Here is a 14,039-nt window from a genome sequence, read left to right on the forward strand (position 1 = left end):
TTGACGTTTGTTGTCGATGAGCCATACAAAGCAGGCATGCAGTAGCAAAACAAGAGAAGTAAAACCATTGGCTAAAGAAACCCCCATCCCAAGTCATATCCTACAGTTTAGTGTATATGGAGTGCGATGTGAATGGTTCTTGTATTTAGGGTACATGAGAACGATCTACAGAATCAGGGCTCTGCTTTCCATTCTGAAGCAAATAGCAAAACACGTTCTCAACCATTTATGGCAGAGTATTTAGTCTCGTTGATTTTGCCAATTGAATGATTGGGCATAAGGCCAATAAAAGTAAATATGCAAGTATATTAAAAACTTCACCCATGTATAGGCATGCTTTGTCAGGTAGACATTTGAGGGCTAGCCAAAAATGGTGGCAAATTATGCAGCTCAATAACGTTCGAGAGTATTCAAGGTCTTCCATTAATGGTCTATAAACCTGGTCAGGACAGGACCAAATGTCACTACAAATTAAAGGACCAGATCAACAGGTGACAAGTTGCTCAGAACATTTTGCTTGAGAAATTAACCGCTCAAATTGTCCAAATCTTGTTCAAGATCAGATCAATGTATTGTCATTCATGCCAAACTCCATAACCACGAAACGCTTCAGATCAAACTGAAACCACAAAACTTTAGAGTTCGGACGCCCATGTATCCCACCCTGCACCACCCAAAAAGGTTTACCAAAGATCTTTAGAAAGAATTACTACTGAAGAGATGTAAACTGCTGAGGAAAGGCTGGACTGCTCTTTAGTAGAGTCTAAATGAGGGCACATTGGTGCAGAACGGCCATTAGAGTTATATAGAGGAAGCAATTCATGCCCACATTTAATAAAGCCCAGCCACTAAGCCCATTTGTCCAGTTAAATAGCTATTTAGGCGATTCACAGCTGTTACAGGTGGAACCAAAGGAACAACCCAACCATCAGACCTTTACAAATAGTTCAGATTGAGGTTGGTGCAAGTGTGAAAACCATATACAGTGAAGGAAATAAGTATTTGATCCCTTGCTGATTTTGTAAGTTTGCCCACTGTCAAAGACATGAACAGTCTAGAATTTTTAGGCTAGGTTAATTTTACCAGTGAGAGATAGATTATATTTAAAAAAAAACAAAAAAAAAAACAAAAAACTGAAAATCAGTCAAAATTATATATATTTATTTGCATTGTGCACAGAGAAATAAGTATTTGATCCCCTACCAACCACTAAGAGTTCAGCCTCCTCCAGACCAGTTACACGCTCCAAATCAACTTGGTGCCTGCATTAAAGACAGCTGTCTTACATGGTCACCTTTATAAAGACTCCTGTCCACAGACTCAATTAATCAGTCTGACTCTAACCTCTATAACATGGGCAAGACCAAAGAGCTTTCTAAGGATGTCAGGGACAAGATCATAGACCTGCACAAGGCTGGAATGGGCTACAAAACCATAAGTAAGACGCTGGGTGAGAAGGAGACAACTGTTGGTGCAATAGTAAGAAAATGGAAGACATACAAAATGACTGTCAATCGACATCGATCTGGGGCTCCATGCAAAATCTCACCTCGTGGGGTATCCTTGATCCTGAGGAAGGTGAGAGCTCAGCCGAAAACTACACGGGGGGGAAACTTGTTAATGATCTCAAGGCAGCTGGGACCAGTCACCAAGAAAACCATTGGTAACCTATTACGCCGTAATGGATTAAAATCCTGCAGTGCCCGCAAGGTCCCCCTGCTCAAGAAGGCACATGTACAGGCCCGTCTGAAGTTTGCAAAGTAACAACTGGATGATTCTGAGAGTGATTGGGAGAAGGTGCTGTGGTCAGATGAGACTAAAATTGAGCTCTTTGGCATTAACTGAACTTGCCGTGTTTGGAGGAAGAGAAATGCTGCCTATGACCCAAAGAACACCGTCCCCACTGTCAAGCATGGAGGTGGAAACATTATGTTTTGGGGGTGTTTCTCTGCTAAGGGCACAAGACTACTTCACCGCATCAATGGGAGAATGGATGGAGCCATGTACCGTCAAATACTGAGTGACAACCTCCTTCCCTCCACCAGGACATTAAAAATGGCTCGTGGCTGGGTCTTCCAGCACGACAATGAGCCGAAACATACAGCCAAGGCAAGGAGTGGCTCAAAAAGAAGCACATTAAGGTCATGGGGTGGCCTAGCCAGTCTCCAGACCTTAATCCCATCGAAAACTTATGGAGGGAGCTGAAGACCCGAGTTGCCAATCGACAGCCTCGAAAATCGTAATGATTTACAGATGATCTGCAAAGAGGAGTAGGCCAAAATTCGATCTAACATGTGTGCAAACCTCATCATCAACTACAAAAAACATCGGACTGCTGTGCTTGCCAACAAGGGTTTTGCCACCAAGTATTAAGTCTTGTTTGCCAAAGGGATCAAATACTTATTTCTCTGTGCACAATGCAAATAAATATATATATATATAATTTTGACTGATTTTCTGTTTTTAAAAAAAAATATAATCTATCTCTCATTGGTTAAATTAACCTAGCCTAAAAATTCTAGACTGTTCATGTCTTTGACAGTGGGCAAACTCAAGGGATCAAATACTTATTTCCTTCATTGTATATGGATTGTCTATGGAAAAATGTGAGTGGACAGCGTACAAGAGAGTTCATACTCGAATGCACCGCTGTCTTGGTACACTCAGAGAAAGCAGTCATAGGGAGACCGCTAACTGGACTTGGAGTTAAAGATTATTTTCTAATAAAAACTATATCCATCTGTCGAGCTCCCCCTGCTCTAGAACACGTCTGCATACGATTAGGCTTTATGTAAAATGCCACTTTGGATAAACCACCACTTTATGCCAACAAGGGATTAACCCATGGAAAATGAAAGGGCCATAACAAATGACATGCCAAGCTTAACCAATGGTAGCCTTCTTATAACAGCTGTGAATGCCCAGACAAGGATTTGGACTGCCAAAGAACATCAAATTACTTTAAACTTAACAGGGGTGTAAAAGTTTAGTCAAGACCAGCAAGCGGCTTACCTAGCCCGTGACCTCCGATTGACACTGAGGTGAAAGGGCAAAGAGCAAGGAAAGGTATTGTGAGACAAGGTGACAATGTGAGGGTAAAGTGCATAACAAAATACACATCAGCAGAGATAAAATTTACATCACGACATGTTACGCCATAAACAGTGTGCAGCGTTGAGCAGTGTGTACGTAAAAAGCAGTGAGGAGAGCACCGGGAGGAATCTTCAAGGCATTGCACTCTCTACCCTGCACTACTCAAAGATGTACACAAGTCTGTCCTAGATCAGCATAAAACTTACCAGCAGCTCTTACGTAATACGACTACGCAATCTAACACGGTTTGAGGTCATCTTGGCCAACTATACAGGTTTGGAAGTTCTCCAAACTACATGCGCTGCTTTGCTGAGTACTTATACTCTTTAAGGTAGGACATAGACCGTGATCCTAAACTAGGTGCATTCATTCACTTTAGTGTGGAATACCTTAATACAAACAAGCAGTCAAAGTACTTCTTACCTGTCACACTGCATTTGCTGGCGTCACCTGTTGGTATAGCACGGATGCGATAAGGTGAATATGGAATCTCATCACCTCCGTACTTAATGAGAATAGTGTAGCGCCCAGTCATATCAGGCACATAGGACACGGTGTATGTTCCATCTTGGTTGTCTCGGATAGTGGCCTTCTTGGGTTTACCTTCAGGATCCTGAAATGAAAGGAGTCATTTCCAGACTTAACCACTAAGCTAATGCAGTTAAAGCATAATTTACACCATCATTTTCACTGCCAGTGGTAGAGCTGCTGCAATCCAGGCAATCTCCAGATTACACAGTTACTAGGATCAGCAGTTAAAATATGGAATACACAGCAAAAGCATGTGGACACCTGAAAACATGACATCCATATATGCCTGTTGAACACCTCATTCCAAAGCTATAGCCATTATGAAGCCTGCCCCCCTCTTGCTACTCACAGCCCCCCAGTTTTTCTCCTTTCCAATTAAGGTCTTCATACAGCCTGAAGAATTTCATTGCAATGGAAGTCTTGGCTAATGGGGCTGTCACAAGAGATTGCGGTGTATGACAAAGTTGACAATCTTCAGTGTACCCCATTCTGCTGCCAGTGGTTGTATTTGATGGTTCCCTGGTTGTGTGCTCATCTCACGTGCTTATAATGTCCCAACTCCCCCATTAAAGAGGTATTTTCCCGTACTTCGACACGTAGCCCAAGTCTCTAAAAGTCATGACACTTACCGTTATCTGAACAGCAAGGAGACCCTCTCCAGCATCCTTGGCATCAATAGTAAATTCCACAGGGAGACTGGCAGGGACACCAGTTGTGTTTAATCCTGGGCCACTAGCCTTTACCTTACTGGCATCATGAGTGGGTAGAACCTTTACTTTAAATGGACTGCAAAGAGACAGGGAATTAAATTTCCATTATCACAAACTATTAACTATTCCCTAATTGGAAAGTTTCTTATTTCCGTGTTGGATATTCATCATCCAAGCCGGTAAATTTTGGGAACTAACCTGCGCGGCACTTCGTCATCTCCATAGTGAACTGCAATGTTATATGGTCCTTCACGGCTAGGCACATAGTTAACAGTCTGAACGCCATCTCCATTGTCAACAATATCCACAGGCTCAACAATACCTATAAAACACATACAAATGAATTTAAAAAGCAAACACTGAAAGGAGGAAGATTAACGTAAAGAGCCATAGCAAAAATTTTCAAATACAATTCTACAGCATCTTACCCTTTGGACCTTGAACTTTAACTTGCAATGGAGCAACACCAGCTTTGCTTGTGTCTACACTGAAGGATTGTGGAACATTTGCCCTTACAAGTCCTGGGCTCAGTCCTGGACCTGAACACTTCACTTTGGTGCTATCAACAACATCAGTAACTGGAACCTTGAAAGGACTGCCTGCAAAGTCAGAAGGAATCAGTGTAGTATGGCAAATGTAGTAATTTTGCAGGAAAGAAAGTATAACAGATAAACTTTTAATACTTTAAAAGGAACCCTAAATAGAGAAAACTGATTGGCGTAACCAGGTTATAGAACAGGAGGGGTTGAGCAGGTGGATATATAGTGGTGGGAAAAGATTCGATATAAATCCCTGCTAACTGAGGGCGGTTTCAACTATTGACAGCCTCCCCTGTATATATTAAAAAGCGTACATACAGAAATAGCTGCTCGTCAGTAGGAATGCCACAGGGATTTTATCAATTACAGGTTAGCCAGAATCTTTTAGCACAAAACTATCAGTCTGCTCCCCTCCTACTCTATAATCAGTACAGCATTAAATTCCTAACAAACTTACAAGAGCCTACTAAAATCTTACCTGGAACCTGGTGACCACCATATGTGACATTCAGGCTGTAAGTGCCAGGCTCATATGGGATATATTCCACAGAGCAGCTGCCATCTTTATTATCTGTACAAGACATCTTTGCTTCAGACGGGCCTTCAACAGCCAAGCCCAGGCCGCCTGTACCAGCACCCCTATGGGAGAAAAATAAAGTCGCCAGTAGTTTTACACCAATGAAGAAAAAAAAAATTAAATAAATTAATCTACCACAAACACTAAACAGTCAGAGAATTCAGAACACATGATCACCTAGTTTCAACTGTAAACTTGTTGGGCTTATTTGTGGTTCCGTTCTGGATACCAGGACCATGGACTCTGACTCTAGTTGGATCACAACCTTCTGTCACAGGAACCCTGAATGGACTCTTGGGTACAGGACTTCCATTGTAAGAAACATCTACAGAGTGAACACCTGAGCAGATTGAAAACAGCAGGTAAAACCATTAAGCATAAGAAAACGGGATAATCAGAAGACAAACTGCACAAAACCAAAGCCCTCACCTTCTTCATAAGGAGTATACTCCACTTTGTATGTACCATCCCCGTTATCCTGTACATAAGCTTCAGTGAAATTGCCAGAAGGATTGGATACCCTTGTCTTGACCTGTGGACCTCCAGTTTTAGTCAGAGCCCGAGCATCAACATTGAAATCTGTAGTTGCTTCTCTGAAAACACCTGTAAAATAAAACCCAAAATTTGAAGCAATTGTAAGGCCCACACCCTAATTAATAAGAAAAATAACTTGTTACCACACCTTTTCCTTCCACCCCAGGTCCATACACCTTAACACCAGATGTATCAACTGCTGGAGTCACCTGCAACTTGCTGGGGAAGTTGGGCACCATTTGACCACCATATTTGATAGTTATAGTATAAATTCCAGGGTAGAGCGGAATGTATGTGATCGTATATGTTCCATCTCCATTGTCTTGAATATGTACCTCCGCCTGCATGCCAGTGTCTGAAATTATTTCGATTGTCAACTCTGCATTGCCAGCATTGGAGCAGTCCACATTAAATTTGCCCGCTTCTCCAACCTGGCCATGTTCCAAGCCAGGACCAGAACAAGTAACCTTGGTAGGGTCAAAGGAGGGTTCGATCTTTGCTTTGAACGGAGATCCAGGTATATGGGTGTCAGCAAATAGGATATTGATGTTGTAGTCACCAGGTTCTGTGGGCAAATATGATACAGAGCAGGTGCCATCGCCGTTGTCCAGACATTCTATCTTTGCTTCACATGGACCTTCAACAGTCAAACCAAGGCCTCCTTGGCCAGCACCTTTAGTATCAATAGTGAATGGGGTAGAAGAACCCACATTTCCTCCTTTCAGGCCAGGCCCATAAGCCTTTACCTACACAGTTAAAATTCAACATGGAATTAAAAATAGTGAATAGAGATTAGGAAAGAGAATTTAATTTAATAATTTACAAGTTGTGAAAAACATTTCAGTAAGCAAATTAGGTAACAGGCAAGAAAACCCAAAAAGTTATGGTCCCATGAGGGCTACATGAAAGGTGACCTTTAAATACTTGCCTTTGAAGGATTAGTTGGTGGAACGGCTTCAACAGGGAAAGGACTACCGGGCACTGGAACGCCATCATATGTAACCTCCACTTCATAAGGTCCTTCTTCCCGAGGAATGAACTTAACAGTGCTATTATCTGGACTTAAGCTTGGTTCTACTTTGCAAGGAACAGATTTGTTAGATGGGCCAGTAATTTTTGAAGCCACTTTGCCTTGTCCTCCAGCACCTTTAGACTTTACTGTAAACTCCTGATCCTTTCCAACTTCCACCTCTAAAGAAACAGTCATAAAACGGTCAATTTCACACATGCAATGTATAGAAATCCAGCTGAAGATTCTTTATAGACAAGAATCCTGCACAGTAACCCAAAAAAAATAATGATCTAATTTCTTCAAGGAGGTGAGTTCGAGGCCTCACTGCATTTTTCCTGTACATTTGACGTACGCTTCAAGAACACAAAGCGCAAACGTCAAATGTACCCCCCATTATACCCAGAGGCCAAAAGAGTCAACTTCACTATTCTATCCTGAGGCATCAAGTAAAACCATATATGCTAAACGTCACCTATGGGTGACAGATTCCATGGTATGGCATACATCACATGCATCTGTTGAACAGACAAGTCCAGGGCTTCAACAGATGTTCGTGGCAGGTCCGTTAAATAGACGCCATTATGGCCTATGGGCGACTATTATGCAACCGTCACAGCCTCAATTTCACTTATACGTCAGGAGCTTATCCAATCCTATACGTCAGACAGAGACCAGTAAACGCATTCTGAAGGGAGCCTTACATCGCCAAATTACTGTAACAGCCACATGTTGGCAAATTTTAGGTCTAGTAGACACTTATGGCTCAAACATATCAAGACCACCATGTTCAAGTTTGTGTACGATACATACTGTCACCAAGTCCAGTAACTTTGATCTTGCTGAGGTCCAGAGTTTGAGCAATGTTAACTGGAAATGGACTCTTGGGAATCTGGTCTCCTCCATAAGTCACGTTTACAGCAATATTACCCTGAAAGAAAAAAACAAAAAACACAAAACTATAATATATGCACTTCTGAACAGAATTACAAAATCAAACAATGATATCAGTAACCTACATAACTTATTTCTCCAGTTTTTACCTGTTGCACTGGTGTGTATTTGACAGTATGAGAGTTGTCAAGGTTATCAATGACTTCAAAGTCCTTCACAGCATCGCCTTTGGCTGGTCCTGTAAAGTTCACATCTAGTTTTGCTTTGCCAGCTGCTTTGGTGTTCACGGTGAAATGAGTGGGTTTACCTATTTCCACACCTGAAAAATATAAAAATTGGATGGTCACATCCTTTCTACAACACAAGCTGTTGAAGACCCAAATACCTACTACTTACCACTCTTGTTCAGACCTGGCCCTTCAGCCTTCACTTTACTAGCATCATGAGATGGGTCAACCTTAATACGTATGGGACTCATTGGTGTGGCCTGAAGACAAAAATAAGAACCTAAAATACACAGCCAGTTTTACTAAACGTAAAGATTTTGCTGGCCTGTGTAGGCCGCTAAAGGGAGCTTTGTGAATAAAGTCTATAAATACCATTAAACTTTGAACTCAATGCAACGATTGCATTACCATTGTCGATACCCATGATCGGGTTTAACCTATTTATGCCCTATCCTGACATATGTCATCATAAATGTAAGTAAAGTCTAGAAGGGTATGGGGCTTTAGTTCCTCGCCCTGTTTAATGTAAAGGGGAGGAATTCTCTAAAGGGACAGGACAGTAAAGAAAATAAAGCCAAAGTCCAATTCAATTCCTTAAGAAGAAAACTAAGCTTTATGAGCATTATAAATTCTTCTATAAGAAAGCAAGAATTCAAGACAGATTCCTGAAAGTAATGTACTGTACAGTATTCAGAAATTAATAAGTACCTGGCCAGCAAACAGAACCATGATGGTATAGCTTCCAGCTCCTGGTGGTGTGTATTTCACTGTAAACGTGTCGTTATCATTGCGGATGATGTCAAAGTCTATGTCTGCTTCAGCTGGACCCACAACTCCAGGAGCACATTTGATTCCAATGCTCACATCCCCTAAGGAAAGATTTGCACCGGACAGTCAATCACTACTCCAGCCTTGGTAGAACATAGTGGATGACATAGTTGTAGATAAACAGTCAAAGGGCGAATGAATAAAGTTTGAAAATAGGAACATACAAAATTCCCATTAATTTCCCACTGCCTTCGGACCCTTCTTATGGACACTACTAGTAATAAGATGACACTATTAGAATATATAAACGTTTGTGGGGAATGCCACAGTCCCTGCGAGGAAATGTGAACTTGGCAGCAGTTTCCCATGATAAATAACTAAGCTTGTGAATATATAAAAAAAAAAACAAAAAGACACACAACACATTTTACAGCTTAATTTCATTCACCTTGTCCAGCCTCTGTACAGTCCACAGTAAAATAGGTAGGTTCATGGGATTTCAATCCAGTTTTGGCAACACCAGGTCCATAAACTTTAGCCTTGTTGGGGTGACTGCCAGCACCAATAGTCATCTGACAACAGAAAGATTCTCATTTTTCTATCTAGTATTTCATTTTTTCAGTTTAATACAGATCACAATTAAATGAGTTCAGTACTAGGCTTACCCTGAAAGGACTATTGGGAATGTTCACTCCGCCCCAGGATACCACTGCAGTGTGTTTCAATGGTTTCTTTGGCGAGTAGCTGCAGCTGTAGGTTCCATTACCATTATCCTTAGTGGTGACATCCACAGGGGTTCCTTCTGAATCCTAAGAAGAAAAAAAAACTGCTGTTAAATAAAGCTCCAAGCACTGGAATGCTTGGTCAGGAAAGCTAGTTACCTGCACAGACACTTTAAGGGGTGCCTTTCCTCCATGTTTAGCATCCACTGTGAACTCTGCTGGTTTATTGATTGACAGTCCAGTCTTCTCCAGGCCAGGACCATAGGCTTTCACCTTTGAATTAAAGGACTTTTTTTTTTAAATAAATTCAAAGTCTGATGGAGCAACCATACTATCTACAGAAGTAGAACTCAGAAGCCCCATACACATGACCGTAAAACCACCCATAAATATGGGCCCAATCATTTGTGGCCAGCAGACATCTTCACGTATGTCTACGGGAGGGTGTCCGTGCCGTAGAAACCTGCCCTATAAAAGCCAAAATAGGACATGTCCTATTTTACGGACCGTGCTCCTATAATTTATAATGGGAGCATGGCCGGTAAAAACAGCCGGCTGTCAGTGGCTGGCCGTGCCCGTAATTACGGGCACAGTCGTGTGCATGAAAGCTTAGAGTTAAGAAGAGTCAAGAAACCTAAATAGTCTTACCTTCTCTGGATAGAAATCTTTGGGGGCAGGTTTGATTTCTGCCATGAATGGGCTCAGCTTGATGTCTTCGTTGTTGCATAGAACATGTACAGCATATTCTCCAGCTTCCAGTGGCCAGTAGCGGACATCACACGACCCATCTCCTTTATCATCACACTCAATTTTGGCTTGTGATGGACCTTCCACAGAAAATCCTGTGTAGAGAAAGGTTTAGACCTGAAAGGGTGATAAGCCTTAAGGTTTGTTGTAAAAAGCTATAGAATCCACCTTCAAATTGTGTGTAGAAAGCTTATATGGGATCATTGTAGGGGTTTCATTGCTGGAAACTAATTACAGGTACAAAAAAAAAGTTGCAGAGTTAACTCACCTAGAGTTCCAACATCATCTCCAATTGCTTCAACGACAAAGTCAGCGGATTTTCCAACAACGCCTCCTTCCAAGCCAGGACCCCACGCTCTTACTTTCTGCTGCCCACATTCTGTGCCAACCTTAACCTCAAATGGACTAAGGATAAAGGAAATTTATAATAAAAATCCAATTTTCTTTGTCAGCTAGTATACGAGTATATATCTACAGAACAGATTTTATGCACCAGGTATCTTCCTAACCTTCGTGGAATGTTCTGTCCTCCCCAAGTGATTGTAACGATGTAGTTTCCAGGAGCAGTCGGATAGTATTCAAAATAATAGACGCCATCTCCCAAGTCCTTCTGTTTAACACGTTCATCAGTTCCCTCTGTGAACAATATTGTATTTGTAAAGCGCAGCAGAATACGTTGAAGCTGGAGTGCAATAAGCAGATGAAGGGAAGAAAAAAAAAAAAAAAAAAAAAAAAAGTCCTTGTTCGAGGAATGCTTTAGTCATATCTACACTGTCCAGGAATCAGGTCATTAACTTAAAAAGGTCCCATCATCATGATTATCTGGTAACCTAAAGGATGTGCGAGTTTATACTGTGTCTGTGCAATGACTGGCACAAGCACATGATTTAGTTGGGCTCCAGCTTACAGGTGACAATCTCAGTAATACGGCACCGTATGGACCCCCATGCAGCAGCGTGCTTCTTACACACAGCGCACATGTGTATAAGGCATAAAACTTGGAAATGCATTTCCCTTTACCAGCATAAATGGACCAGTCATCAGTTGTGCTGCTTGCTGACTATGTGGATGACTACTAGGACAAAACTTTACCGAAAGTAATGCAAGCAAATATTTAGAATTTTTTATGTGCAAACAGTCTAAGTCAACAAAACGCAAACAAACTCCCTCCAAGCGATTCAATGGTTGTTTTTAGTTTTACTTTTAGCCTGCTCTGCAGTGTAAACCACAGCTACAAAAATCCCATGTCCATCAGAAAAACCTTCAACCCACAAGCTGTCAGAAGTTCCACTGCCATATAACATTACATTACTTCCCATATGAATATTGCCTTCAGAAAATCGGCATTTCATAGAGGCCACGAGAAGAGTGGGAAGGTTTTTCTATTAGAGGAGCTATCCGGAAGTGGCCAACTAAAGGAATTATTGAAGGGTCATCACTAAATTCTATTAGGACAACTAAACAATCCCTGACAGGACAGCTAGGTAACGAACGCTGCCATATTGACCTAACCGCCATAAAAAAGACTATATAACTAGGGAATAAAGCTGCATGTTATTTCAACAACCAGCCAGGAGAGGGCGTCTTGCCAGATGTAAACTTTATTTTAAATAAATTCCCTGGAGAGATTGTTTTACATGCACAGATTAAGAACTTCAGTACTAGAGGAAACAGCAGGCATTTGCCCAAACATATTACTCACTTGGTCCCTTGACCACAACTTTGAGTTCTCCACTTCCGGCTCCTTTGGTGTAGACCTTGAAATCCGCAGTCTCCTTTACACGCACGCCCTTTGGCTGCAAGCCACGACCCACAGCCCGACAGGCAGTAGGATTTGAAGCTAAAACATCGGTATAAAAGTTTTAGTATTGGAAAACTTTATAATGTCTAACAAAAACATTGATACCTCTAACACATACAAAATCATGCTTCTAACTGCAGCACATCTGCATGCTACAAAATATTAAGGTTACAATTTGTATGGCAGATGGATGTAACAATTGACAAACTAAAAAGGTAAAAAAAAAAAAAAAAAAAAGTGAAAGATTAAAAACAATTATTTTTAAATATGTATTAAGCACACAACCCGGAGCACACTGCATGCAGATATACCGTAAAATCCTTCATGTCCCCCAAACTAGCTGAGGACATTGTAGCAAGAGACAGGAGAGATCCAGCAGGCTGACCACCTTACCCAGATGAAGGCATGAAGAAAAGAGAAGGAAAGAAAATGCAAGACATTTCTACAGCAAGAAAACAGAGAGAGAACCAGACTGAAGTCATAGTGAAGCAATTGGGCTTCGATGAAACGGAGTACGCACTTGCCTTAATGCTATGCCTGGCCGCGTCACAATAGTGGTGAGGAGAATATTGCTCCATAGTAAGAAAGCAAGAACTTAAAATCCAAGTTGTCTGCAGGGAAATGAACTAGCACTAAGGTGCAGGTGGACAGGCTAAATGCCCTTTTAGACTATTTGTCTCAGTAAAGTTATAAAACATAAGGCTAAACATTTGTATTTACATACACGGATAGTATGTAGCGGTGTGAAGCAAGCAATATAGAAGGCTCGTGTAGCCGGACAAGAAAGCACAAAAAATAATTTCCCCTAAATGTTTGCGAATCTAAATTCTTGACATGACTGGTACCGCATTCTGCGTTAGATACAGCCACTCTGTATACAGAATACGGAGAAGCAATATCAAAAATGTAAAATTAAATTTGATAAAAGCTGATTATAAAGTTGCACAAAACACTGATTATAAAAATCCCTTTCAAAAGCTTTATGTAGCCTTTAAAGATTCCCTAGAAGGGTTGTCCGATTAAACTAAAAACCTGCCTTTTTTCCCCCTCAGAAACAGCGCCACTTTTATTCATGGGCTGTGCCCGATACAGCAGAATGGGGCTAAACGGCAATTCCAGATATGGCCAAAATATAAGAGCCATTGTTAGTGGAAAAATAAGAAAGCAGATCTAGGCCAATGCTTCGCTAGAGATGTGGCCCATGGGTGACCAGGCCAAATCTCCATTCTCTTGTGGAGATCCAGCATTGACACTGAATAGAAGTGATAGGAGCACATTCACACACACCAGACCTACTAGAGAAAAGCAGCGGCCAGGACTCCGCACAAGATTTTTTTTAAATGCTTCTAGAATAAAGCAGCCAGAAGACTAGTAGGGGAGAGATTTAACATTAGTGTTCTATTCTTGTCTCTGCCACTATTGACAAGGATCATTATTTGTAATAGACTAACTAACTTAATGTCTTCTGATTTCTACACACAACAGATTTCTGTAGGTTTATGTGCACCAACAATAGGGTCATTGTTTCACAGCTGATTGAGGTGGAGCGTTTTACTTCAAAGGATTCCTTTAATGTAGAAAACGTAACCACTTTAATTGGGGCACAGGGGTTGCGGATAAGGGGGCAGGGAAAAAGTTGGAGGATGTTAAGCGATGGTCCTGCAGGAAGCAGGTCTCACCTTGACCAATAGTGACTGTGTAAGGGCTCTTGGTAATCTGCATCCCAGCAAATGTGATATAAATGGTGTAGACTCCTTCCAGTGTGGGTTTGTAGGTGCAGCGATATGTGCTGCTACCCTTATCCTCCAGCTGCACATCTGCTGTATCCTTCCTTCCATTTGGGTCCTGTATGGTCACTTCTACCTCACCAAGACCGGCACCTAGAAT

General features: G+C 41.4%; 1 protein-coding gene across 4 annotated transcripts in view; it reads right to left on the reverse strand.

Annotated features, from left to right (window-relative positions):
• The window catches only part of FLNA (filamin A), a 90,789-nt gene that overhangs the window by 12,503 nt on the left and 64,247 nt on the right, over positions 1-14,039 (reverse strand). For 2 of the 4 annotated variants that reach the window (XM_075835408.1, XM_075835406.1), the window contains exons 9-30: positions 13,832-14,032; positions 12,054-12,191; positions 10,861-10,987; positions 10,620-10,756; positions 10,253-10,446; positions 9,764-9,877; positions 9,548-9,691; positions 9,331-9,454; positions 8,823-8,983; positions 8,284-8,374; positions 8,037-8,206; positions 7,807-7,924; positions 6,913-7,175; positions 6,133-6,730; positions 5,880-6,053; positions 5,628-5,790; positions 5,352-5,512; positions 4,763-4,933; positions 4,533-4,656; positions 4,254-4,410; positions 3,517-3,706; positions 3,013-3,036 (exon numbers count right to left, since the gene is read on the reverse strand). In XM_075835408.1, the coding sequence (XP_075691523.1) occupies positions 3,013-3,036; positions 3,517-3,706; positions 4,254-4,410; positions 4,533-4,656; positions 4,763-4,933; positions 5,352-5,512; positions 5,628-5,790; positions 5,880-6,053; positions 6,133-6,730; positions 6,913-7,175; positions 7,807-7,924; positions 8,037-8,206; positions 8,284-8,374; positions 8,823-8,983; positions 9,331-9,454; positions 9,548-9,691; positions 9,764-9,877; positions 10,253-10,446; positions 10,620-10,756; positions 10,861-10,987; positions 12,054-12,191; positions 13,832-14,032 (3,744 nt within the window). The remainder of the gene's footprint in view (positions 1-3,012; positions 3,037-3,516; positions 3,707-4,253; positions 4,411-4,532; positions 4,657-4,762; positions 4,934-5,351; positions 5,513-5,627; positions 5,791-5,879; positions 6,054-6,132; positions 6,731-6,912; positions 7,176-7,806; positions 7,925-8,036; positions 8,207-8,283; positions 8,375-8,822; positions 8,984-9,330; positions 9,455-9,547; positions 9,692-9,763; positions 9,878-10,252; positions 10,447-10,619; positions 10,757-10,860; positions 10,988-12,053; positions 12,192-13,831; positions 14,033-14,039) is intronic. The other 2 variants (XM_075835409.1, XM_075835407.1) reach the window with 1 other exon arrangement.

Source organism: Rhinoderma darwinii, chromosome 8 (genome assembly GCF_050947455.1).
Source record: "Rhinoderma darwinii isolate aRhiDar2 chromosome 8, aRhiDar2.hap1, whole genome shotgun sequence".
Lineage (NCBI taxonomy): Eukaryota > Metazoa > Chordata > Amphibia > Anura > Rhinodermatidae > Rhinoderma > Rhinoderma darwinii.